This window comes from Talpa europaea, assembly GCF_964194135.1.
Source record: "Talpa europaea genome assembly, chromosome: 9".
NCBI lineage: Eukaryota > Metazoa > Chordata > Mammalia > Eulipotyphla > Talpidae > Talpa > Talpa europaea.
This window is the reverse complement of record NC_140076.1, coordinates 50,232,288-50,259,336: the sequence shown is the minus strand read 5'-3', so window position 1 is coordinate 50,259,336 and position 27,049 is coordinate 50,232,288. Positions and strand designations below refer to the sequence as shown.

Sequence of the window (27,049 nt, the reverse complement as noted above, 5' to 3'; positions counted from 1 at the left end):
ATTCAAAGGTCCTGCAGGGCTCATCCTGGAGAAGAAATAGGGGGTCAGATCAGTGAGTGGTGGACTCATGGAAGAGGCAAAGAAGGCACGGTCATCACAAACAATGAGTGAAAGTACAGGGAGGATATTTTGGCACCATAAAAAAAGACATTGTTTAGGGCCTCCCTGGTGGTGCAAGGGGTTGAGCACACTGCTGTGAAGCTGAGTGCAGCCTCTGCAAGGCAAGTTCGATTCCGGGCAAGGGAGCTACTCACATGGTGCAGCAGACCTCTCCTGACTCGCCCTCTGCTCCCCTGAGCAGTGTATTTCAGTCAGTCTGACTGTTCCGTTCCCCACACTGTCTCTGGTAGATCCTCTTACCTCCCACACCTCTGGCCTGTACTTCAGTTCTTGTAATCATAAATAAATAAATCTTTAAAAAAAAAAAGACATTGTTTAAAAATCAAAGGAGTGGCCTATAAGATCATGTACTTCATGCTCCTGGAACTGATTGGTTTTGTCTCAGCAGTGGAAGGTTTTAAGCAGGGAACTGGCATGACCAGATTATTCCAACTCTCCTTTCTTTTAACACCAAAACCTCCTGCTATGTCTTGAGGAGTCAGAGTAAGGTACTTGAGAGTCTGACCTCTCAAGTTTGATAGTTAAATTTGAATCTTAACTAGATTTTTTTAGTAAATCAGCAACCAGGGTCGGGTACTTAAACTTCTCCATGCCTTTTTATCTTTCTCTGAAATGGAAATAATAATAGTGTACTTCAGAAAGTCATTTTCAGCTTTAAATGAGTCAGTATGTATAAAAACACTTAGCAGTTTAGCTAGCAGATAATAAATGTTCAAAATGTTAGATGTTATCATGGATTATATACTTTCCCTCCCATCATCGATTTCAAACCAAACTGAAATAATACTATACAGGTAAAACTAACTACTTCTTAAAGATTTCCACCATGAGTAATTTCTTCCCATATTTAACTTCCTCCATTGACAGAAAAACCTTCCTTGGAGGCAGTACTTGTAATCTATTTCTCCCTATCTGTTCTTCAAAATGCAGTTAGTCATTATCCTCTTAGGAAGAGGTGCATATAAATCTGAGCACTATCTTTTGGAAGTTATAAAGCCAGGTTCCATAATTGCCTTTTCTCTATATTTTAACTTCCATGTGGACATTGATTTTGTACTATTCATAAGGTCGAGTATTCCAGAAACACAGAAAAATGCCTAGAACATATTTTTGAAATGTACAAATTAAGACGTTACTTTGGCAGACCCTCATATTTTTTACTAATTGTCAATATCTATTGAGTTACTAGAAAGGAAAAGTATAGTCTCTTAGAAAGGATCTGGAAAAACCTCCATGTTATTCTATTTATATATTCTGATATCCAGAACCGGTTTAAGTAAAATTAATAAGTAAGCAAAGATTGCCCTGAGCCCAGCTTTCCCTTCATATGTCCTTTCTTACTCTTTTTTTTTTAAGATTTTTTTTTAATTTATACAAGAACTGGGGTACAGGCCAGATGCGCAGGAGAATGAGAGGATTCACCAGAGACAGAGTGGGAAACAGAACAGGCAGACTGACAAAATACACTGCTGAGGGGAGCAGCGGGTGAGACAGGAGGGGTCTGCCTCGCCTTGTGGGATTCTCGCCAGCCGGCGGGTTAGAACCTGTGCTGCAGAGGCTGCGAACAGCTTCACAGTGCGGCGCTCAACCACCTGTGCCACCAGGGAGGCCCACCCTTTCTTACTCTTAATTGACAATCCTTCTGTCTGTACAAGCCATCTGGCATTGTCAGATTCTTCATCCTCTTTCCATGCTTTTCTCCTCCTAGACTCTGCCTTTTTGTACTCCTTTCCCATATTCAGCTACTCTCAGGAAAGCAATTATCAGAATTATTCAGAGCACATTCTAAAGTGCAGGTTCAGTGTAAGATGTTTATTAAGGACATCTTTGAAAGGAAAGAGGGGAAGCAGGATTGAGTAGAGGAAGAAGTCAAACTGCACACAGACCAAACCAGTCCTGGCCAATCTAGGGGGGATCCCTGGAACATGTATTGCCTCTTGGAGTTGCCCAGTACTAATCTGAAATGGCCAAGTCTTTATATCCCTCCATGCTCACCAACCCAGGCAAATCCTGAAGCTACTCACAGCTGGAAGGTGTATAAACCACATCTCCACACATGGAGAGCAAGTCCTTACTTGAAGTGGATCTGGGTTGTACATCTCTGTGTTAATCACAATACATTCCCTCTTGCAGGAGTATTTATATTTTGACAGGGTCAAAGCCTTAGTCTAGTTCATAAACTGTGACAATGTAGTAAGAATCAGAAATCTAAGTCTGAGTTAAATCTGGGGAGCAGGGAACATTTTTTGAAATCTAAAATATGAAGGTAATCGTCTTTATTTCATAAATACCACACTAGATTCAACCATATTAACCTAAGTGAGAGTACAAAACATCACAAAATCATACATATATTGCTGTTTTTATGTCATAGATGATTTATATTTGAGAAGTCTCTTTTTTTATTTTCCTTGTCATAACCTAACCTGAAATGTTATGTGGTAAATCTCAAATTACTTTAAACAAAAGTCAAACATACTAAAAGAATTTTGAGCCTGATTTTGTGCACATCTAGAGAGCCATAATTCCCAAAGCTAGCTTTGTTTTCAAATTTAATATTGGGCTCTTTTACTGAGTTCAGGATAATAACCATGGTAGACAATTATAGATACAAGGCTTATTTGTCAATGATCAAGAAATAGCTAATGCACACATCCCACCAGCAGTTGTGAATTTGATTAAAAAAAAAAAAACGGTGCTGTAGATGCCACATTTTCCAAATATATTGGATATATCATATGGGGGGGATATTAAGTTACAATAAAGAATTTCAGTGAAATGTCTGTCATTTTTGCCCATCATAGCTTGTTAATTTCACAAGTTCTTTTAAAAAGTCATGCTATTTTATATCATTTGGAAGATCATCTGACCAAGTAGATTGTCTGCTTTCCCCACCATCCAGAATCAGAAATATCTAGATTGTTTTCTATTACCAATTTTATTCAATAGGTTTCAACAATTATTAACATTGGTTTCCTTATCTGTAAAAGGGGAGAAAGATGAGTGCTTTGCCCATAAATCTCTATTAAGAATAAAGTTAGTTGGGCCTCCCTGGTGGTGCAAGGGGTTAAGCACCGCACTATGAAGCAATTGCAGCCTCTGCAGCACGAGTTCGAGCCCCAGTCGGCCAGGGAGCAACCCACATGGCGCAGCAGACCTCTCCTGAATCACCTGCTGCTCCCCTCAGCAGTGTGTTTCAGTCAACCTGCCTGTTCTGTTCCCCACTCTGTCTCTGGTGAATCGTCTCACCCCCCACCCCCACACTGGCCTGCACTCACTCAGCCTCTTGCATGCATAAATAAATAAATAAATCTTTTTTAAATAAAGAATTAATTAGTTAACGAAAGTAACTATGTAGTGCAATGCAAGGTAATACTTTACTCTTTTTTTAATTAATTATTTTCTTTCATTGCTGTTAATTTTTGCACAGTATTTGATTTGTCCCCTCAGATGTAGTCCCTGTAGGTCTACCACCACCACAGCACCATGATCTATCACCACAGTCCCTTGTACTCTTCCCTCCCTTGTACTGACCCCTCCTCCTCCCTCTCCCTTAATGTATGCCTCAGATCTGTGGTAAGTTTGCAAGTTCTGTCTTTTTCTTGAATCTTTGTTTGGTTTCTCTGTATTCCACCTATAAGTATTTACATTTTTCCTTCTGACTTATTTAGGTTAACATGCAGTACTTAGACAGCAATGCTTTACTCTTAAATGACCACATACACATTTTCCTGTGCTCTGAAAAGAGTAATCACACCATGCACAGAGGAGGCACGTCAAGGAAATTTGGGAGTAGGGATAACACAGGGCACTAAAACTGGCCACGGATGGTGCCCAAATAGTTCACGGGTTACTTTTTTTTTTTTTTTTTTTTTTAATAGAGGCATGCTTTATTTATTTGTTTGCTGGGTTGTTTGTTTGTTTTGTTTATACATGCACTGGGTACAGTCAGAAGCGCGGGAGGGTGAGAGAATTCACCAGAGCCAGAGCGGGGAGCAGAGCAGGCAGAAGGACCGAAGTACACTGCTGAGGGGAGCAGCGGGCGGCAGGAGAGGTCTGCGCGCCATGTGGGACCCTCCTCCGGTGGCCGGGGAGCAGCTGGGGATCGAACCGGCGCCGCATAGGCCGCGGGCAGCTTCGCAACCCAGCGCTCAACCGCTGCGCCACCAGGGAGGCCCCACGGGTCACTTTTGAGTTCTTCACCTGTGCACACAATTGCACCACTACTCAGGTTTAGGGAACAACAATAATGAATTTAACAAACAAGGGTAAATAAAGAGTCACTGAGGCCACAAATGGCTGTTTACTTCACTGAAGCAGTATCCAGTGTTTTTTTTTAAGTCCTATTCCAAATAAAAGGCCATGCCTCCAAGATGGTATGTTCCCACCACTGAGGGCCTGAAACATGTGGCAGCCAGATTATAAACCAAAATGCAACTCACAAAGACAGCAAAAGACACAACAGGAGATGCCCACCGTAGCTGCCGAGATAAACCAGCACAGCACCATACAAGCTACATTGGAAACAGCAGCTGCTAGCCAAACAACCTGACACAAGGCCCACACTCACGCAGCTCAGTGAGGTGCTGGACTCTAGGTTTTCATTTTCCCTTCAGGCTGTAACAGCAGAAAATCTGGGAACAATTTCAGTCTCTCCGCTCCCCGCAAAGCCTCTGAACTTTTCTTCTCTGACTTTGGCTGCTGTCATTCGGAGGCCTGTAACAACCTTCTGGAAGATCAGCATGGTGGTAGCAGAAATGGCTGACCCCAGAAACACTGAAAATCCAAAAACACTTAAATCCGGAAAGCTGAATCCTGGGGGCTGCTTTGAAGTCCCTTGTATTCTTATCAGAGTCCCACCCCAACTGATACTTTGTTCGTATTTTACCTGGGGCTATTCAACCTCAGCTGCACCACCTTCCAGGGGAAGCCACCTGCAACAGCCTTGGACTTCAGTCTCCAGTTACAGAGGGAAAATTTTAAAAAATCAAGAATAAAATAGTCTGAACCAACAGAAGGAAACCAAACAATTGTCAAGTAAATGAGAGAGGGATAAGGGTACGGATGTCAGTCTTGTTCCAGGAAGTATTAACATATGCAAAGGTCCAGTGATGAGGGAGTATCAAGGTCCATATTTTCACCCTATCCTCCTGTCAGAAACTCCATCTGCCACAAACTGAACTCTTGTTTCTACTCCTATTGCATGTGAATGTGCATGTCAGGTACATTCAGAGTACCTGACACCACATCCAGAGTCCCTGGGAAGCATGGAGGAACCCCACTGTGCTTCAGAAGCCAGAGGATAGGGTCTCGCCTGGTGGTATAGGCGGTTGAGCGCAGCGCTGTGAAGCTGTCCACAGCCTCTGCAGCAGGGATTCAATCCTGGCCGGTCGGCGAGGGTCCCACATGGCGCAGCAGACCTCTCCTGCCTCGCCCACAGCAGTGTATTTCGTCAGTCTGCCTGTTCTGTTCCCCACTCTGTCTCTGGTGAATCCTCTCACCCTCCCGTGCCTCTGACCTGTACCCCGGTTCTTTATTTATAAAATAAATAAATAAATAAATCTTTAAAAAAAAAAAAGAAGCCAGAGGATAAAAGTGAGGGGGGGGGTAATCAGCATGCCTGTACTAAACAAGAAAGTGATTAATACAATTCTTTTATGCAGCAAATACAGAGTGCTTACTAGGTGCCAGGCCTGTTGTCATAGGTTACAAAATTGTGTAAGTGCAGTCCCTGCCCTCAAGGTAGAGACAATCACAACAGAAGAACTGAAGGCAGGACAGTCTGATATGCTACAATCCTAACAGCTACTGTTTATTTGTGCCTAGCAAGCATGACCTCACTTAATCTTCAAAACATCCTGCAGGTCAGGTCATTATCCATCTCACAAATTAGTGAACTATGCCCACACAGGATGAGTACTCCTGAGAGAACTGAAATCTGAACTTGGTCATGTGTGACAAGTCGAGTTGGAGAGAGTAAAATGTGCATGGGTGAAAATGGGAGCACAGGGCCTCCCTGGTGGTGCAAGGGGTTAAGCAAAGCACTATGAAGCTATCCACAGCCTCTGCAGCATAAGTTCTATCCTCAGCCAGGGAGCTGACCTCTCCTGACTCGCCCGCTGCTCCCCTCAGCAGTGTATTTCAGTCAGCCTGCCTGTTCTGCTCCCCACTCTGTCTCTGGTGAGTCCTCTCACCCTCCACACCTCTGGCCTGTACCCCAGTTCTTGTATGCACAAATAAATATATCTTTAAAAAAAAAAAGAAAATGGTAGCACAAGTAGCAGCCAGACTCATGCTAAGTGGGAACATCATGTACCAAATGTCTCAGAAAGAGGAAATACCACAGAGTCCAAGTACTTGAGTTGAAATTTATAAACTGATTATTTACCAGAGATTTAGTGCAATAAAAAGAATTCGAAGTCTACAGTATTATTAAACTATCAATTAAATCAGTTACAAATTACATGTCAAATAAACTTTAGGGAGCTGTCTTGGCTTAGAAATCTGATCAACCTTTATTTATACTTGGTACCAGAATATACGGTTTTATAGATATAGAGAGCAGTTAAATTTAAAAAACAAACAAATGGCCCAGCCACCAAGGAGGAAAACACTAAAAATAATTAGTACATGTTTGGGGAAAAGAGGCAGCATAACCAACCTCTTTAAAATAATCTTCCAACTCCCCTAAAATGTAATTCTTTTTTTATTTATTTTTATATTCCCCAAACAATTGCAACCCTGATTTTAACCCCAATCCCTCTCCCCCCACCCCAAAGAGTGTCTCTGGTTCATAGTTGTTTTTTGATTTTGACTTTTTTTTCTTTCTTATAGTTATTCTTTTTCCTGGTCCCTTATTTAAGTTTTCTAGATTCCTGTTATGAGTGAGACCATCCCGTATTTTTCTTTTTCTTTCTGGCTTATTTCGCTGAGCATGATCCCTTCCAGCTCCATCCATGTTGCTGTAAATTGCATGTGTTTATCTTTCTTGAATGCTGAGTAATATTCCATGGTATATATGTACCACATCTTCTTGATCCAGTCATCTATTTTTGAGCATTTGGGTTGTTTCCAAAGCTTAGCCATTGTAAATTGTGCTGCTATAAACAAAGGGGTGCAGGTGCTCCTAAACTGTAATTCTTATATTCATTAGTCAGATTAAAAATAGTAAGGACATCTGACCAAAGGTTAAACAATTTGACTGAATTTTAAATGATCAATCTTTGAAAAAACAAAAGTACCCAGATTTTTACCAGTCCTTCTAGCATTTGTCAATGCCAAAGTAATGATGCAGTAACCTGAGTTTGACCTGAATTCTCAAATTACATATGAAGAATAAGGATGTTGAACATTATGGATCATAGTTTCAATGTTTATTAGAATTCTCAATTGCTCAGATCAGGGTTTTAAGGGGCAACCTCATTTGGGGGGTTTTGAATAGGCTGATCAATGCTAATTTGCTTTGTAAAAATTCATGAATTTAAGGACAGATTACTGTTTGAAATAAATTAGTTAAATTGAACAAAAAAATGACTGATGGACTGGAAGCACATTCCTACCTTTCCTCCCATTTACTTTGGGATAGCTCTGCCTATTTTGAGATATGTATTTCATGTATTTGTGGTTGATGAACCTTAAAGAATGAAATCCTAAAACCTGAAGGATATGTTAACTATCCTTACACATATCAAATCATCATGTTCATCTTAATAAAGACTGAAAAAACTTTCAAAAATAACTTCAGCAACATTTATTTTCATAAAGAGCTTAATAAATATACAGCAGCTGCCATTGATTGAGTCTGTAATTTGTATCAATATTTCTTTTAGGTATTTATTAGCTCAATTTTTTTTTAATTTGATTTCATGTTTTTTTTTAATATTAAATTTTATTTTTATATTCCCCCATACAATTGCAAACACCCCATTCTGACCCCAATCCTTCCCCTCCCGCCCCCCACCCCCCAAAAAGTGTCTCTGGTTCATAGTTTTTTGTTGATTTTGATTTTCACTTTCTTATATTCATTTTCCTGGTCCCTTATTTAAGTTTTCTAGATCCCTGCTATGAGTGAGACCATCCGGTATTTTTCTTTTTCTTTTTGGCTTATTTCGCTGAGCATGATCCCTTCCAGCGCCATCCATGTTGCTGCAAATTGCATGTGTTTATCTTTTTTGAATGCTGAGTAATATTCCATGGTATATATGTACCACATCTTCTTGATCCAGTCATCTATTTTTGGGCATTTGGGTTGTTTCCAAAGCTTAGCTATTGTAAACAGTGCTGCTATAAACATAGGGGTGCAGGTGCTCTTTGGAATTGATGTTTCTGTGTCCTTTGGGTAAATACCTAGGAGTGGAATTGCTGGATCATATGGAAGCTCTATGTTTAGTAGGTCCAGAAATCTCCACACAGCTCTCCATAGTGGTTGGACCAGTTTGCACTCCCACCAACAGTGCAGAAGAGTTCCTTTTTCTCCACACCCTCGCCAACATTTGTTGTTGCTAGTTTTTTTAATATGTGCCATTCTCACTGGTGTGAGATGGTATCTCATGGTAGTTTTGATTTGCATTTCCCTGATGACAAGTGATGTTGAACATTTTTTCATATGTCTGTTGGCCATTTGCATTTCCTCTTCAGAGAAGTTTCTTTTTAGCTCTTCTGCCCATTTTTGACTGGATTATTTTCTTTGTTGTTGCTGAGTCTCATCAGCTCTTTGCAGATTTTTGTGATCAGTCCTTTATCATTAGTGTTGGGTGCAAAAATGTTCTCCCAGTTGGTGGGGTTTCTCTTTGTTTTTGTTATTGTCTCTTTTGCTGTGCAGAAGCTCTTTAATTTGATGTAGACCCAGCTGTTTATCTTTGTCTTCACTATCACTGCTTTGGGTGATGTGTCTGTAAAGATGTCTTTGATGTGCAAATCCCGTAGTGTTTCGCCTATATTTCCTTCTATGTATTTTATGGTTTCAGGTCTTAAGTCTAGTTCTTTAATCCATTTTGAGTTGATTTTTGTGTATGGTGTGAGGTAGTGGTCAAGCTTCATTCTTTTGCATGTAGCGACCCAGTTTTCCCAGCACCATTTATTGAACAAACTTTCTTTGCTCCAATGCATAGTCTTTGCTCCTTTGTCAAAGATTAGTTGACCATAAATCTGTGGGTTTATTTCTGGATTTTCTATTCGATTCCATTGGTGTGTATGTCTGTTCTTGTTCCAAAACCATGCGGTTTTGATGATTATGGCTTTGTAGTATAGTTTGAAGTCTGGGAGTGTGATGCCTCCATTTCCTTCTTTTTTTTTTTCAGTAGAGCTTTGGCTATTCGGGGTTTTTGGTGATTCCATATGAATTTCATCAATAATTGTTCTATTTCTTTGAAGAATGCCATTGAGATTTTGATTGGAATAGCATTGAATCTGTATATTGCTTTTGGTAGGATGGCCATTTTAATAATGTTTATTCTTCCAATCCATGAGCAGGGGATGTCTTTCCATTTCTTTGTGTCTTCTTCTATTTCTTTTAACAGTGTTTTATAGTTTTCTTTGTATAGGTCCTTTACCTCTTTTGTTAGATTTATTCCCAAATATTTGATTTTTTTGTTTCGATAATAAAAGGGGTGGTTTTTTTGATTTCTTCTTCTTCAGATTTATTGTTTGTGTATAGGAAGGCTACTGACTTTTGCGTGTTGATTTTGTATCCTGCCACTTTACTGAATTGATTGATGAGTTGAATTAGTTTTTCTGTGGAGATTTTGGGGTTCTTTATGTATATTATCATATCATCTGCAAATAGTGATAGTTTGACTTCTTCTTTTCCTATTTGGATTCCTTGGATGTCTTTCTCTTGTCTTATTGCTCTGGCTAGGACTTCCAGTATTATATTGAAAAGCAGTGGTGAGAGTGGACATCCTTGTCTTGTTCCAGATCTTAATGGAATTGCTTTCAGCTTTTCACCATTGAGAATGATACTGGCTGTTGGCTTGTCATATATGGCCTTTATGATGTTGAGGTATGTTCCTTGTATCCCAAGAATTTCAAGGGCTTTTATCATGAATGGGTGTTGCACTTTGTCGGAAGCTTTCTCAGCATCTATTGATATTATCATATGGTTTTTATATTTCTTTTTGTTGATGTGTTGGATAACGTTGATTGATTTTCGGATGTTAAACCATCCTTGTGCCCCTGGAATGAATCCAACTTGGTCGTGGTGAATTATCTTATGGATACATTGTTGGATTCTGACAGCTAAAATTTTATTGAGGATTTTTGCATCAATGTTCATTAGGGAGATTGGCCTATAGTTTTCCTTTTTTGTGTTGTCCTTATTCGGTTTTGGTATTAGTGTAATATTGGCTTCATAGAACGTGTTTGGTATTGTCCCTTCCTTCTCAATTTTTTGGAAGAGTTTGTGAAGGATAGGCACTAATTCGTCTCTGAATGTTTGGTAGAATTCATTTGTAAATCCATCAGGTCCTGGGCTTTTGTTTTTGGGGAGGTTTTTGAATACCATTTCAATTTCGCTGCTTGTAATTGGTCTGTTTAGGTGTTCTATTTCTTCTTTATCTAGCTTTGGGTGATTGTAGAGTTGTAGGAATTTGTCCATCTCCTCTAGATTGTTGAACTTGTTTCCATATAACTGTTCATAGTAGTTACTGATTATTCATTTGATTTCTGCTGTGTCCGTTGTGATTTCTCCTCTTTCATTTATGATCCTGTGTATTTGTGCTTTCTCCCTTTTTTCCTTTGTGAGCCTGGCTAGGGGTTTGTCTATTTTATTTATTTTTTCAAAGAACCAGCTCTTGGTTTCATTGATCTTTTGGATTGTTTTTTTAGTTTCAATTTCATTTATTTCTGCTTTGGTTTTTATTATTTCTTTTCTTCTACTGGTTTTGGGGTTTTTTTGTTGTTCTTTTTCTAGATCTTTGAGCTTCGAGATTAGGTTGTTTCTTTGAGTTCTTTCTTGTTTTTTGATGTGAGCTTCTATTGCTATATATTTTCCTCTTATTACTGCTTTTGCTGCATCCCATACATTTAGGATATTGGTGTCCTCCTTGTCATTCAATTCAAAGAATTTTTTAATTTCTTCTTTGATCTCCTCGTTAGTCCAGTGGTCTTCCAGTAGTGTGGCTTTTAATCTCCATGAGGTAGGATAGTTCCTTGCCTTCTTTTTATGATTTATTTCTAGTTAGATGCCTTCGTGGTCAGAAAAGATGGTTGGTATGATTTCAATCTTGGTGTATCTGTTGATGTTTGTCTTGTGCCCCAGTATGTGATCGATCCTGGAGAATGATCCGTGTGCGCTTGAGAAAAATGTGTACTCCGTTTTTTTGGGGGTTTAGTGTTCTATAGATGTCTGTTAAGCCCAAATGCTCTAGGTCCTTATTTAGAGCTTTAGTTTCTTTACTTATTTTTTGTCTTGTTGATCTATCCATTGTTGATAGTGGTGTGTTGAAGTCTCCCACTACGTATGTGTTTTCTCTGATGTCTGTTTTCAGAGAGGACAACAGTTGTCTGATATATTTTGGTGCTCTTTCGTTTGGTGAGTATATGTTAATGAGTGTTATTTCTTCTTGAAGTATTGTCCCCTTGATCATAATGTAGTGACCATTGGGGTCTTTTTTTATTTTTTTGAGTTTGAAGTCTGTTTTATCTGATATAAGTATAGCTGTTCCTGCTTTCTTTTTTGGCCCATTTGCTTGTAGGATTGTTTTCCATCCTTTGACTTTGAGCCTATTTTTATCTTTTGTAGCTAAATGTGTTTCCTGGAGACAGCAAAAGGTTGGGTTTTGTTTCTTAATCCAGGCTGCAACTCTGTGTCTTTTTATTGAAGAGTTTAGTCCATTTACATTTAGAGTTAATATTGATATGTTAGCATCTGTATTTGCCATTATGTTTGTCTTTCCTTTGATTTTATTTATTCTTTTAATAACTTTTTTTTTTTTTTTGGTCTTCTTTCGTTGTTATTCGTCCCTCTGAGGTTCTGGCTTTAGGATTCCTTGTAGTATTTTTTGGAGTGGGGGTTTATTCATAATGAAATTCCGGAGTTTCTCTTTGTCTGGGAAGATCCATATTCTTTCTTCATGGAGGAAAGAGAGCTTTGCGGGATAGAGTATTCTTGGTTGGCATCTGTTATCTTGGAGTCTGCTGACTATGTCCCTCCACTCTCTCCTTGCCTGTAGTGTTTCTTCAGAGAAGTCTGATGTCAGCCTGATTGGTTTTCCTTTGAATGTTATCTGTTTCTTCCCTTTGTCAGCTTCATTATTTTTTCCTTGTCCTGGAATCTTGGGAGCTTTACTATTATGTGTCTTGCTGTGTTTTTCCTTTCGTCATGGAAGTTTGGTGTTCTTCTTGCTTCTTGTATATCAGTTTTCAGCTCCTTCTTCGCATTTGGGAAGTTCTCTTCAATTATCTCCTGGAATATTTTCTCTGTTCCTACATCTCTCTCCTCTCCTTCTGGAATTCCTATAACTCTTATATTTCCTTTCCTCATGGAGTCAGATAGTTCCCGAAGTCTTTCTTCATTCTTTTTCCTTCGTACTTCTCTTTCCTTTTCTGTTTTGGTTCTTTTTATTTCTGTGTCTTCAAGAGAACTTATTTGTTCTTCCATTTCATCTATTCTGCTTTCCTTGCTTTTCCCGGAGTTCTTTAGTTCCTCCATTAATTCTTTGATCTCCTGCATTTCTTTTACTTCCCTCTTTAGGGACTCAATTTCCTTCTTCTGATCTATCACTTTTTTAATCATGGCAATTTTAAATTCTCTTTCTGGAAGGCTCAGAAGTTCTTCCAAGTTGCTGTCGTTGCAATCTGGGGAGTGGTTTTCTTTTTGTGGTGTGCTTCTTTCCTGAGGAGTTGTTAGGTTGCGTGTGGTTCTTCTACTCCCTACTGTCTGTTTTCTAATTTGTCATATGCGTTGGGACACTGTGTTGCTCGGACTGACTGACATCTTGGGTGAACTTCTCCGCTCCCCTCTGGCTCTTCCAGGAGCCATCTCTGTCTTCTGGGGGAGCTTTCTGCTGGTTTTAGGCAGTTTTTACTGAAGAAATGTCCCTGTTCTCAAATGGCGAAGCGGGATGCTGTCCCTGCGCCTCCGGTTTCAGGCACACTCTTCTGCGCACCTGGTCTGCCCCGGACGTGGGTGCCTGCTCCCTCTGTGGGCTCAGACTGCTGGTCGGAAGGGGCCTGGCATGGAATAACTTCCCGGCTGGCCACTGGGTCCTCCAGAAGCCTTCTGCCCTTTTCAAGCAGTCTTAAGAAATTTCCTGTTCTATGGGGTGTTAGTGACTTTTTTTTCCTGGTCGCTAGGTGGCGCCAGAGAGCTCTCCTATTGTCCTTGGGGGGCTGTTTTTCGCCTCCCCCCACCCCGTGGGACAGGGAACAGAGCTGGAATGGTAGGGTACACCTCAACAGCTTTGGGGTGCTGTGTCTGCCTTGTGCCCCACCGTCGTGGAGAACCCACGCCCCGAATTTTCGTGCCCCGGTCTCAGGTCAAAGCCCTCAGTTCCAGGACGCGGGCTGTAGCCCAGTTCAGTGGCGCGGGAATGGCGCCTTTTGCACTGCTCCAGTGCCTGGGTGCCTGGTTCCTGCTTACTCAGGGAGGGACCTTCACGTCAGTGAGGACCTCCGTGTGTCTCCCAGCAAGCCTAGGTCGCAGGCGCGGGGACCTGGGCAGCGGAGATCCTGGTCTGCACTTGCTTTTCAAGTGCGCAGAGTGCGCCACTTTTCCGAGCAAGCTTACCGGCAGCAGCTGGGCTGTGTGCGCGTCTCCCGGGGTCTTTGTTCTTCTCTAATGGCGCCCGGAGCCGTTCGCTCACTGCAGCGGCGAATCCTGCAGGGTTCGCCTCAGCTCCCGTTCATGGGGTGTGGTGGCTGCAATAGTTCCTTTCCACTCACAGTCCCGCTTGCTGCGTCCTTTGTTCTTGTTGGCCCTTTTGGTTTGTTGTTTCCCTCCTCTCTGCCGGGTCGGAGAGTGCCGCCTCTGTGGGCGGGGGAGGGAGCAGGGTTCTGCGCTTCCCTCCCTTCTGGTCCTCTTTTATGGCAACTTTCTTCTTTGGCAGTTTGCTGGAGTCGTCCGTTTATCTTCCGTGTCCCAGTTCTCACTGGGACCTGCAGCTTTTCCTCCCTATTAACTTTTTTTAATGGGAGATCTTACTTGCAGCGTCTCCTCGCCGCCATGTTGCTCCGCCCCCTAGTTCAATTTTTTTGAAAGGGGAAATCGAGGCATAGAGAAAATTCACACAAGGCACGAGTGAGGTACAAATGCATAGGTTTCTGACTCCAAGAATACCCCTCTTTCCACTAGAGCATACTTATCTTACATTCTTTTTTAATGGAACATTGACTCTTTTTAGAACATCATTCATTTTTGTTGAGAACACACAAAAATAAGAAAGACAATTTTCAGATTGTCCCAATCCTTCAGACACTTTTGACTCCTGTTTCATATCCCCTTTGAAATGCTCTAACCTAGGTCCACATTCCCCACTACAGTTTCTAAATACCTTGGGCCCTGTCTCTTGACTTCTCTGGTCCCCTGCCTCTAAATACTCCTTTAAGATCTGGTTCCTGCTCCATACTTTTTTATTTGGCTCTGAAATTTCAAATTTTCCTCCTTTTTTTCCTGAGCTGGACCCTGAGGACCCCTCTTCACAGACTGCAGCTAGAAGTCAGCCGTCCCCACCCCCTAAATGCTTGTTTTGGAAGACTCCAATCTAAGTTAAAAGACTATAAGTCACAAGCTTGACTCAAAGGAAAGAAGAATTTATAAGAACAAAATATTTTACAGTGACAACCTTATGTAAATCCCTATGAATCATAATGAAATAGTTATTTGTTGGCATTTTGAGGTAGACTTCAAACTATTGATTTCAAGTGTAATAGATGTTCAAACTCACTTTTTTTAAAGATTTATTTATTTATTTGTTTGTTTGCTTGTTTATTTATTTATTTATTTATTTGTACAAGAACCAGGGTACAGTCCAGATTCGCCAGAGGGTGAGAGGATTCACCCAAGACAGAGCAGGGAACAGAACAGGCAGACTGACAAAATACACTGCTGAGGGGAGCAACGGGTGCAACAGGAGAGGTCTGCCACCCCTTGTGGCACCCTCCCCGGCTGCCCGGGATGGAACCGGCACTGCAGAGGCTGCGGACAGCTTCACAGCGCAGCACTCAGCCGCTTATGCCACCAGGGGAGGCCCCAGACTCATTTTTATAAAGGCTTAGGAGATGATCAGAAATCTGAAACTAAGTTCTAACTTTGAACTGAAAGCAAAAATCTTTCACTTTAAAAAGAATAGCACTAATGTATACACTTAGTATTGTATTTGGAGTTCTAAAATATGAGCAGAAAGCAGTAGTAGAACTTAAAGACAAAACCAAATTAAAGATATTCACTTTGTACTTGGTTTTATACCATCTTTGCCTGCTCCCTGGAACATGTGAATTGACTAAGCCCTTAATGTTGTCTCATTTATTCAAATACATAAAGGACTACTATAGACCTGCTAATGATGACTGTGATTATAATACTATGTGAGAACATTTTGCATTCTTTAAATGTTTCCATATATATAATGTGTTATGTTTCCCCCTCTCCTTCAACACTCTTTCTTGAAATTAATCTCTCCAGGATGCCTTGTCCAATTAATCCAACTCTATAGCCAACAGAAGTTTTCTTACAGAAATCTGGGTACATATGTACCATTCATGACTAAGCTACCAGGCACTAAGTTGTCGTATTAACACCTAACTATGTACCAGGTCCTGTGTTAAATGCTTTAAAGTATCTCGTCTCATCCTCATAAAATGTACAAAGCAGATATATTTTCCACAAGGATGAAAAAAACAAGAATTAGAGAGCTAATAGAGAATTTGATTAGGTTCATACAGAAGCTGTGTGGCAAATCTAAACTCAAACTCTGAAGTCCAGAGCTAGAAGCTAATCACTAAAGTAACTGGGTTGTTGACTGACTAACAGATACCATTCCAAACCCTTCCATGCCTATCTCCCACAGTAGAGTTTGAAAAAGGCAAATAGTTCCCCACCCTCTACCATATGTAGGCATGACTACTAATACAGTTTGAGTCAACGAGATATAAACAAAAATCTACTGGAAAGTTCTGGAAATATTTTTCTTCTTGATTAAAAAAAAATATCCATATTGTTCTTTTTTGTTTGGATGTTTTTATAAATAAGCAATGCCTGGATCTGGGGTAATCATCTTGCTACCACCAAGAAAAGTGTAGTAATAAAGACCCAGGTCCCAATATTACAAAAACAAAACAAAACAGAATAGAACCCAAGTAGCTACAGACTATTTCTGAAATAATTAAAAAATGCTAAGCCAACATTACTTTGGCTTTCTGTAACTTAAAGCTGAATTATTATTCCTAATTAATACAATCACCACATTGCCCCAAGGACAGCAAAATTCAGTAAAGGTCAGTGACTTTAGAAATATTTTATAAAATAATTATCAGGTGTATTCAGGATCTCAAATAAATTTCTGTGAAATGAATTTTTGGAACAGAGTACGTGCTTAATATAGTGGTTGGGGGCCTCCCTGGTGGCGCAGAGGTTGAGCACTGGGCTGTGAAGCTGCCCGCAGCCTCTGCAGCACCAGTTCCATTCCCAGCTGCCAGCGAGGGTCCCACATGGAGCACAGACCTCTCCTGCCACGCCCGCTGCTCCCCTCAGCAGTGCATTTCGTCAGTCTGCCTGTTCTGCTCCCCGCTCTGGCTCTGGTGAATCCTCTCACCCTCCTGCACTTCTGACTGTACCCAGTGCTTGTATAAATAAATAAAGAAATCTTTAAAAATATATATATATAGTGGTTGGGTAACTAATACATAGTAGGCATTCAGCAAATATTAGATGAATGAATACGTGAATATATTAATTGAATGAATAAGTGAATATACTCTTGGTATTTATCATAAATCATCAATAAGATGGGAGACATAAATCAGCAATTATTGAGTTAAATTCAAGCTGTAGTCCTGGGAATACATAGAGGATGAAAAAATGTAGAGATATGGCCTCACCCTCAAAGAGTTTGTAGATTATAAACATTAATATGAAGACAATTAGGATGCTTTGGGGATAGAGCCACATGGCACTTGCTGGCATAATTTTAAAAACAGTATAGTCTGTTGCTATATTACTTATTATCACAATAAATATTAATAGTATTTATAGTACAGTCTTAGAACAGCTTTTTAAACAGTGTAGCTTTGTCAGGCTAGTTTGAAAAAGAGAAATAAACTACAAGAAAATGGAGAAAAAGAAAGTGACAAAAATGTCCACTATGATTATTTATGGATGGTAGGAGTTTAAGCAATTTTGATTTGTTTTGTTGTATTTTTCTCAAAGTAGAAAATTTTCAAAATACAGATAAGTACAAGGAGGAAAATAAAAAAAAAAAAAAAACACTTTAGTTCTAGTGCCGAGATCTCAGATCTCAGATCTCTCCTAAATCTATTATTCTAACTTACAACAGATTGTTTTTATTTGAAACTAAACAACAGAAACAATAATATTATAAATATCTTGGAGCATGCTATGAAAACAGACAACTTCTTAGTATGAGAGACACATAATATTCACAAATATGAAATATTACAATCTATGGCATATAGAGAAAGCCAAATTAACTGCTACTATAAAACACTATGATTCAATTTAAAATCCTTAGTTTTTAATGTTGTTTCATAACTACTATGTGCAATTCATATTGTCTGTTTAGCTCCCTGCTGTTTCCTTCCTTGCTTCAATATTTTGCCCTAAGAAATTTCATTAATTTATAAATGTTTATTATTATTATAAGAAAACAATAACAGCCACAGAAAAATAGATCATCCGCTTAAAATGTTCAATTTTCTATCCCAACTAGTGTCAGACAAGGAGAGCTGGGGAGTAATTTGATTACTAATCAGACTTAATAAAAGAAAAGTTCAGTCTTTACTGGTAGAGATCATTGACTTATTATCTCAATTCTTTCTACTCACTGGTCCTTTAATCATATTTTCTCTTTGCTTTAACTTTTATATCACTTTTGAATTTTTTACTTCTAATCTCCACTCCCTATGACCTTGTGCTGCTAAATCACTTATACTCAGTGACTCTGCATTTCTCATAAAGATCATCTTCAGGGCCTCCCTGATGGTGCAAAGGGTTAAGATACAAGGTTTGAAGATATCCGCAGCCTCTGCAGCATGAGTCCAATCCTCTGCCAGCCAGGGAGCTACCCACATGGTGCAGCAGACCTCTCCTGACTCACCTGCTGCTCCCCTCAGCAGTGTACTTTGGTCAGTCTGCCCATTCTGTTCCCCACTCTGTCTCTGGTGAATCCTCACCCCCACACGTACCTCTGGCCTGTACCCCAGCTCTTGTATGCAAAAATAAATCTTTAAAAAAAAATCTTCAGCCTTTGCAGCACTAAGTAATAAAGAGCATGTACAGTTGCAAAAAGGTTCTGTTAGAGTGCCACAGCTGCTATGCTAAAGGTCACTTAAACATCAGAAATGTACCATCTCACAGTTCTGGAGGCTGAAAGTCCAGAATCAAGGTGTCAGAGGGTTGGTTTCTTTCGAGGGTCACAAGGAAAGATTTTTCCTTATCCATTTTTCCAGGCCTCATTCTTGGCTCAGAGAAGCCATCTTCTCCTTGTATCTCTACATAGTCTTTCTGTGTGTACATGTCTGTGTCCCAACCTCTTTTTAATATAAGCATAGCAATCATATTAGATTAGGGCCCACCTTGACCTCATTCATCTCTTTAATGACCCTACCTTTAAAAATAGCCATATCTGAGGGATTGGGAATTAGGACTTGAACATATGAATAAGGAGGGGGAGACATATTTCAGTCCATTACATGTATGACCTGAAAGGTGACCGATTTAAGTAGGTGACATTAGACAGAGATGTACAGAACATGTTGCCTAGGTGCACAGGACCAAAACTGCTACACTTTGAGTCTGAATGGTCTATGCTGGCAAATATAATAGAAAGAGATCACTGATCATATATCAAAAAAGGAACAGATGCCTTCTGGAGCCTCCCACACACATATAGGTAGTTGGGATGGAGAAGGAATGGGTAATACAACTCCCCAATGAGAGTTTTCAGACACCTGACAGAAGAAACCGCACCTTGCAGTAATCTACCAATAGACCACAAAGAGTCACCATACAAAAGAGCCAGGAAGACAAGAAGAGTGCAAGCAAGGGAGAGCCACAAGAGCATGAGAAATTGTGAAGGAATCCAGATCCATACATCTACACTTTGAAATGTTCTTCACTTTTAAAGTACATTTCTTGTGGTTCACTATAAAAGCAATGATTTGACACCAATTTTCAAAAAACTTTTTAATCCTAATATGGACAGAATCTCAGTAAGTCATGATTTTTCAAGCTGCATCTACTGAGCTTGTCACATCTTTTCCTCTTTTCTCCCAAAAAGCATTAATCTAGAAAGGCAAGCTCTCAGGTGAATTCTTTTAATCCAAATATATTTTCTGATACAACAATTCGCAGCACTGATGTTGTCACTGAAGGATATATTCCCTAATTGGAACTCTTGCCAGAAGAGAGTGATTTAGAGCTTCTGAAAGAATCAAATGGTTTCTGCTCAGCTAGAAACCAGAGGTATAAGAGTGTTCTACTTACATTTGGGTTGTTTTTTTTTAGTCAGTAGATGATGCAAATATACTATATAGTCAAATATAACCTAAATTATTTTAAATATAAGTGATGAAGTACAATAGATATGATTTTGTTTATATCACACTATTCAGTAATGTTTTCAACGAAGTTTCAGTGTTAAGCTAATGCAAGAAAGATCAAAATGCAATGTCTCCATATTCAAATAATTCTCCTTTGTGAGTACTGCATAAATCTTTTTCAATGCAATCTGAACTAGTAGTTGATCATTTTAATAAAATATTATGTTTATGAGGTAACTATAGAAACATATTTATTATATAGTTTAATTGAAAGCATAAATGTATGTCCATTCACATACATTTTTGGCATGTGACTTTTTTAAAACGTGACTCAACTGATCCAGTTCCCTTTCCTTATCCATTTTTCATAAACAATAAATCATATTCATAACATATCATTTGGGATTTTGAGTTTTAGGTGCTTGTAACTTGTAAATCAATAAAACTTTTGAATCCTAGAGTTCTTTTTATAAATTTTACCCCTATCTAATTGACCTAAATTTATTTAAAAATGATTGACAATTATTGGATCATTCCAAAACATGCACTATTGGCAACTATTGGCATGAGGAGGAGAGTTAGCCATTAGAGGGGGAAATTGAATGTTTCAATCTGTATACTTCATGTCTTTGTACCAAAATTAGTAACTAAAGTTTAGCAGGTTGTTTGAGTACTATCTTCCAAAACCCAAACTTTTCTTTTCTTTTTTTTTTTTTTAAGGATTTTTTTTTTTTTAATTTTATATAAGGAGCAGGGTACAGGCCAGATGCACGGGAGTGTGAGAGGATTCACCAGAGACAGAGCAGGGAACAGAACAGGCAGACTGACGAAGTACACTGCTGAGGGGAGCAGGGGAGAGACAGGAGAGGTCTGCTGCACTATGTGGGATTCTCGCCGGCCTGCCGGGATCGAACCCTCACTACAGAGGCTGCAGACAGCTTCACAGCGCGTTGCTCAACTGCCTGTGCCACCACCAAGGCCCCCAAAATCCATGCTTTTCACTGAAAATGATGTTTCTGGTAACACAGAATCTTGAAAATATACAAATATCCCAGGTCCAAATTATTTGAGGTTGATTTTAGAGTTGAAAATAGGGTAAGAGAAGTTCTATTTTCTCATTTTTCAAAAAAATTCTATATAAATATTAATAAACAAAATAAGTTGGGTATACAACAAAGCAATAACAGACAATTATAAACCAGAGACATCCTGCAGGGGAGGAAGAGGGTGAGGGGTGAGAGGGAGGGAGGGGACTGTGGTGATGGTGCACAGGTTCCTGGGGGAAGGAAATTCTATGGGGCCTCAATCTGAGGGGGTGGGGGGAAGTAAATATTGTCTAAAAAAAGGTAAAAAATGATAAATGTTAAAATTAAAAAATAAAATAAAATAAAAAGTATAAACATAAAAAAAATAATAAGTTGGGGTGTCCCTGCTTACCCTCTCTATTAGAAATGCCTTTCTTCAAAAGAGAGAAAGGAAGTGGAACGCTACAGTAGATTGCATCTGAGGGAACACTGTTCTCTAGGTTGCCAATTATAAACTGGAATGTGCACACACTTTGTGATACCTGAAGACTTTCCTAGAGGAACGCAGGCAAAATAGTTTTCAATGATAGGTCAGTTTCCAGATTTTCAAGTTTTTCACTGTATTCTCCCATAACGATCAGCTTGAAAATTCATTTTCAAATGTTATTGATCTATACCCATCCACTTCGTTTTATAATCATCTTTACAAAAAGAAAGGCAAACGTCTGACCTTCTGGTGTCTTATTAAGGTATTCAGAACTTAGAAAAGTATCTGAGAAACAAAAGGACAAGTTGAAGTATCATATAGATGGTGACAAAACAAGTAAATTTCATGACTGGGCGACAAAAACAATTGAAAGTAGTTTCCATTCTTTTGCTTTCAACACAATTAAAAGGAAACCTAGTCAAGTTGTCATTTGATAGACCATCAAAAATATTTTTTGATGATTTTTGGCATATAAAGGAAGGAATTCAAAGAACTGAGTGATGTTATATCCCTTTTCATTTCCACCTATTTATGTGAACAGATTTGCTAAGCAAATGGAATGTTAAGAGAAGGTACTGCATCTAATAAAAACAAAAAGCAGAATCTATAACAAAATGATCAAAGAAGTCAAAATAAATGAAAAGCTCCCATTCAACTTGTTTAACCAGAAACAATTTTCTCCTTGAAGTTAATTAAGTTGCTAATATTTAACAGGAGTGTGACTAGAAACTGCCCAGCTTGAATTCATATATTTAATAATTTCATGTATGACATTCTGCATGACAGAGATAATTTTGGTGGTGAGTGTGAGTTGTGATCAACACCAGGATGCTATAACAGCCCCCCAAAATACTACACTTTGCTAAGAAGGCAGATACAGAGTGTGACGGACATTCCTATTGTAAATAACACAGTAGGAGGATTTTTATTTTTTGTCTCTTTTAAATACGCACATCGAACTATCTAAAAATTGACAATTTCACTTATGGTAATTTTTATGCTACCTTTGTTAAAGAAGGTTTGTTTTATCAGGGAGTACCAGGGATGTGTACATTCTTTCTATACCACACTCCAGTATACTCTGTCACACAGAAACACTTCTTTACATTAAAAAAAGGGTGTAAATTAATAAACCTACACAAACAAAATGCCACTAGACCTTCAGACAATCCTTTCAAATATACAACAGCTTCTGCATTTTTAGCCCATATAATGCTCCCTGTTCTTCCAGTTCCTAAAAGCAAATTTTTGAATGAGTGTGACTATCTCTACTTAGAGCCCAGCATAACTTTCACACAGGGAGCCAACTTCACATGGATTCAGGGATGATCCTTTGAAGGAGCCAGAAGAGCCATATCATTTTATCCTCATGCATGACTGAGAGCTAGAAAATCCCCATTCTGCCTCCAGGAGTATTGTGTGCAACCCACAAACACACACACAAATAGCAAGAGGGGCTGAGATACAGCAAACTAGAGGGATAATCAATCAAAATTTTCCATTCTGAACCAGTATCAGAAATGGCAGTGCCAGAAACAGTCCTTTATAGTTGACTTTACCCAAATTACAATGCAGCTCAGATTCAAAGACTCTATTATAATCTTTGGCAGAAGTTTTTAAGACCATTTTTATTTACTCCAAACTCTATCTGAGCAGAGTCAGAACAGGCCCTTTGCAATTTTTATATCAAGTGTTCATGCTGTAATTAAGCAGTGGAACTCAAAAGGAAGCACCAAGAGAAAGCATCAAGACATCATGTATTGATTGATGGCATTTAGAGATTTAAAATTTCTGTTTTATTGTACAACTGCACTTGGTTACCACCTTTCCTTAAAATGTAATAAGTACAAACTGCGTCAGTAATGATAGAAAGCTTTCTCAGCTTTAATGAAACCTTTAATTTGCTGTGGAAACTTTCATAATTTCCACAGTCACCAATATAATTTCCAGACAAACACATATTCAGGGAGAAACTTTAGCCATTTTAATAATTTTATTCTTGGCTGAATATTAAGGCATTTAGAGTCATTATGCTTATTGTTTTCATAGGAAGAAAAACAAGAGCTATACACATCCTACTACAAGATTATTTTCTAATTATATATCAAACTACCAGGTAGTTCTATACATCAGATGTTGGTCTGATATGGATAAGAATTTCTTTACACTTATGACCCCCACACACATCAGCTGTTGGCCATGAGAGGCTCTGGAAGACTGCCTGTCTGTAGGGCAGCCCAACCCCTCCGATCTGTGAGACCTTTACCAATACCTCAATTCTCAGTTTCTTCACCTGTGAGAATGAGGGTGCCCAGAACATGCCTTACAGAGTGAACGGAAAGAGTAAATGAGGTATTTTACATACAACCTTGGATTAGATCCAGGGACACTGTTAGCACTTAACTAAATGTTTAGCTTGGATATGGTTTTCACCTGTGAAATACATATACCTGAGCAGATACGATCAGAATATACCATTTGTAGGGTAAGGATAAATGTCAGGCTTTTCTGCCCTCCTGCCATCAGGATAGATGACGGATCCTTGCAGTCCTGAATGCATGCCTGATGGCGGGCACCTGGAGTAGGGTGTGGGCATAGGTAGATGGGATTCACCTGGGCTGAGACTGGGCTTTTAAGGGCGGCGTCATGGGGACGCCAGCAGAAATCAAAAGAGAAGCTGAGAAAGAAGCAAGAGCAGCAGAAGCCGAGAGAAGGCCGGAGAGCCCAGAGTGAAGACCTGCTGGAGGCTGGGAGTCCTGCCAGCCTACCGGCCCCCCAGCACCCCTGCCTGCCATATACCTGGTAATCCCAAGAAAAAAAAACCCTGCAAAACCACTGAGGACTCCTATTCCTCCTTTACCCGGTCCGCTGGATATTAGAAAACCTGCACTGTGTCCATCCTAACCCTACACCATTCATTCAAGAAGCATTTGTTGAACTTTATGCAGAATGTTCTCCTAGTTAAAAGGGGCATAAAGATTAATAAGATACAGGGTCTGCTTTCCAGGAACTTACAATTTTAGTGCAAAATTATTGATGCCGTTTTACTACCTCTCTTGAAGAGCACAGGAAGCAAATTCTTTCACCAGAGCACAGATTTTCCTCTTTTTTTCATGTGCCTGGAACTAATGGAAATTCAGAAAAATTTCATTTCCATTTCTGAAATCTTAATCATGCACAATTTAATAAGCAGCTACAGGTTTTCCACATTTTAAAATAGATGATTAAATGGTCTAATCGGATTCTAACTTAGCCAAAAACTTGAAAAACATAGGAAGACAACCATGACTGACACATTCATTTTGCTGAATGTGGACATACCGCAAACAGCAGCTGCAGAAAGAGTGCCACTTACACCCCATATGACCCACGGCTAGCTAACACTGCACAGGAGTTCAGCATCAAAGCATCAAAGCAGCTAAAGTAAATTCAATGTGAGATAAAATAAAAAGGTTGGTTAGTCATAGGTACATCACTTTCCAAAAAGTTCTGAAACCGACTTCCAACATGACACCTTCTAGGCCATCAGTGCATTTTCATTTATGTCATTACACTCAGAAAATTCATTAAAAAGTAAAATCTTTAAGTTTGACTATAAACCTGAAGCAAAACAACTAATGTGGTATTTCAGACATCACAAACTCCAAATGATCTTAAATATGTTGTCCTTTGCTAATTTGCTGTTCTTGAAAATGTGCAATAAATTCAATTAAAAAGGAAAGTGTCCTCAAATTAGTTGCAAGATCAACTAGGATATTATCTGCTTCCTAGATGTATCATAATAAAAAAAAATCTAATATGCATTACATTGTTTAATTTAGAAGGAAATTGGATATTCCCCTTCCAATAAAAGAACCAAGACCTTTTTTTTTTTTTTTCCAACAAGCAGTAATAGCTGCGTTAACTTTGTAGACTAGATTGAATAATTGCCACACTCTGCCTTCTGAGGAGTCACCCTGCCAAAACCACGGGAGATCATGGTAAACACATGGGCAACAACGTCTTCTCTCCTTCCTTTCCTGTGTCACACCACCTGCCAAGTCAAAACACTTTTAAAGGACCCCCAGGATGAGCCTTTTGAGACTGGGCATAAAAAAAACCCTGAAAAAGGGGGCACCCCTCCTAATGAAAGTTGCCTTATGGTCAAATCAACTCAAACCTCATTTGTATGCAAGCAGCCACAGTGAAAATTTCTTTCTTAGTCCCCAAATGAATGCATATTTTGGTGACCTCTCCTTTTGCATTTAAAGACATGTGTTCCCCAACACCGGCTTCTCTGGATCCCAGCTAACGTCCTTGCTTAATATATGCGTTTTTCACATCCATTTTTTAATCCTTTCAGAGTGAAAATTTCCGGGGGGATGGGGGGCGGGCGGGGGTGGTGGCGAAAGTGGGTGAAAGAAGCGAGGAAGAGAGGGAGGCAATAGGAAACCTGGGATTTCTGCCATCCTCTCTGCAACCCAGAATCCGTTTTATTTGCTTTCAGGCCCCAGCCCTCCCTGTCGCGCTCCCGCTCTCGCCCCTTCCCTCCGCGGCCAGGGGGAGGAGGAGGAGGGGCTACTGGCTGCAGACGCCACCTGCCACCGCGTGGAAAAGCTCCAGTAGACACTTACCCAGCGGGGTGAGAATGGCTCATTTTTGCAGGTTCCCTTTTGGAACCCGCGCAGGTGCGGAGGGCGGGTGCGTGGGGCGCGGTGCGCGCTGGCGCCGCGACAGTCCTGCTCAACGAGCCGCCCCGCACTGCGGTCGCCTGCGCGGGGCACCTGGGCCAGGCCGCCGCCTCTCAACGCCGGTCTACTCGCAGCCTCCCGGGCCAACAGCCCTTAGCGGTATCCACAGCCTCCTGGTTGCTAAGGGAGGAGAGAAGGCGAGCTCCCGGGTTCTGCAGAAGCCGAGGCGCGGCTGGAAGGGAGCCTGGGGAAGCTGACAGCGAAGCTCAGCTTGTAGCCCTTTCTGTGGGCCGCGATGTGGGAGGAGACCCGAGCCCCCAGGCCGGTCCTGTTCTGTTGCTCTGGGACTGTGGTTCCCAAGGCACCTGTAGTCTAAAAACACGCACACAGGCAAACGTGCATGCACACACACACACACACACACACACCCCTATTTAGGTTGGTGTGCTTCCTGCTAGGCCCTGGGGAAGAAAGGGCTGGATAGTGGCAGAGGGAAAAGTATTAAGAGCAGGGAAGGCAGCAGCTAACAGTGTGATGCAGCTGCTTTCCAGTTGTAAAACAGAACCTAGTTTGCACATTCAAAGGGAAGAAACAAATCTTTCTCAATCTGCTTTGGGTTTTGATTTTGTTTCTACATCAGCAAGATACTGCAATCAGTTCATTTCCTCCTTGGAAAAGGCCCATCCTTACTCCTAGATGACGTGCCCATGTCCCGCAGGCAGAGCTGAAAGTTCTGAAGTTCACAAGGTAGGAGAGATGCAGTTACCCTCTAAAGAGCACTGAAATCGGCTTGTATTTGGATCCAGGGTGTAGAAGACAGCCCTAGATGAAGAGGCCTGGATTTGAATGAGGGGTCCTTGGAGTGGAGGAAGTGGAAAGCAGTGGATTCAGATGAGCTATTCCTAGTTCTGCTCTTGTTTTCTCAGAATTTTGTTGGGTGACTTGATCTCTGACCTCAGTTTCCTCATGCGAAGGGCTGGACAAAACTATGGTGACTGAACATCCCGTGGACATCTATCTCAGCCACACTTCAA

General features: G+C 40.2%; 1 protein-coding gene across 1 annotated transcript in view; it reads right to left on the bottom strand.

Annotated features, from left to right (window-relative positions):
* ERICH3 (glutamate rich 3) overlaps window positions 1–26,724 on the bottom strand; it is a gene marked incomplete at its 5' end in the record, with an annotated part of 125,378 nt that extends 98,654 nt beyond the window's left edge. Inside the window, 8 exon segments of the mRNA XM_084242345.1 lie at window positions 25,959–26,007; window positions 26,010–26,067; window positions 26,071–26,095; window positions 26,097–26,123; window positions 26,125–26,141; window positions 26,143–26,208; window positions 26,210–26,247; window positions 26,706–26,724. Coding sequence (XP_084098471.1) covers window positions 25,959–26,007; window positions 26,010–26,067; window positions 26,071–26,095; window positions 26,097–26,123; window positions 26,125–26,141; window positions 26,143–26,208; window positions 26,210–26,247; window positions 26,706–26,724 — 299 coding nt within the window.
* Window positions 26,725–27,049: the final 325 nt, after the last annotated feature.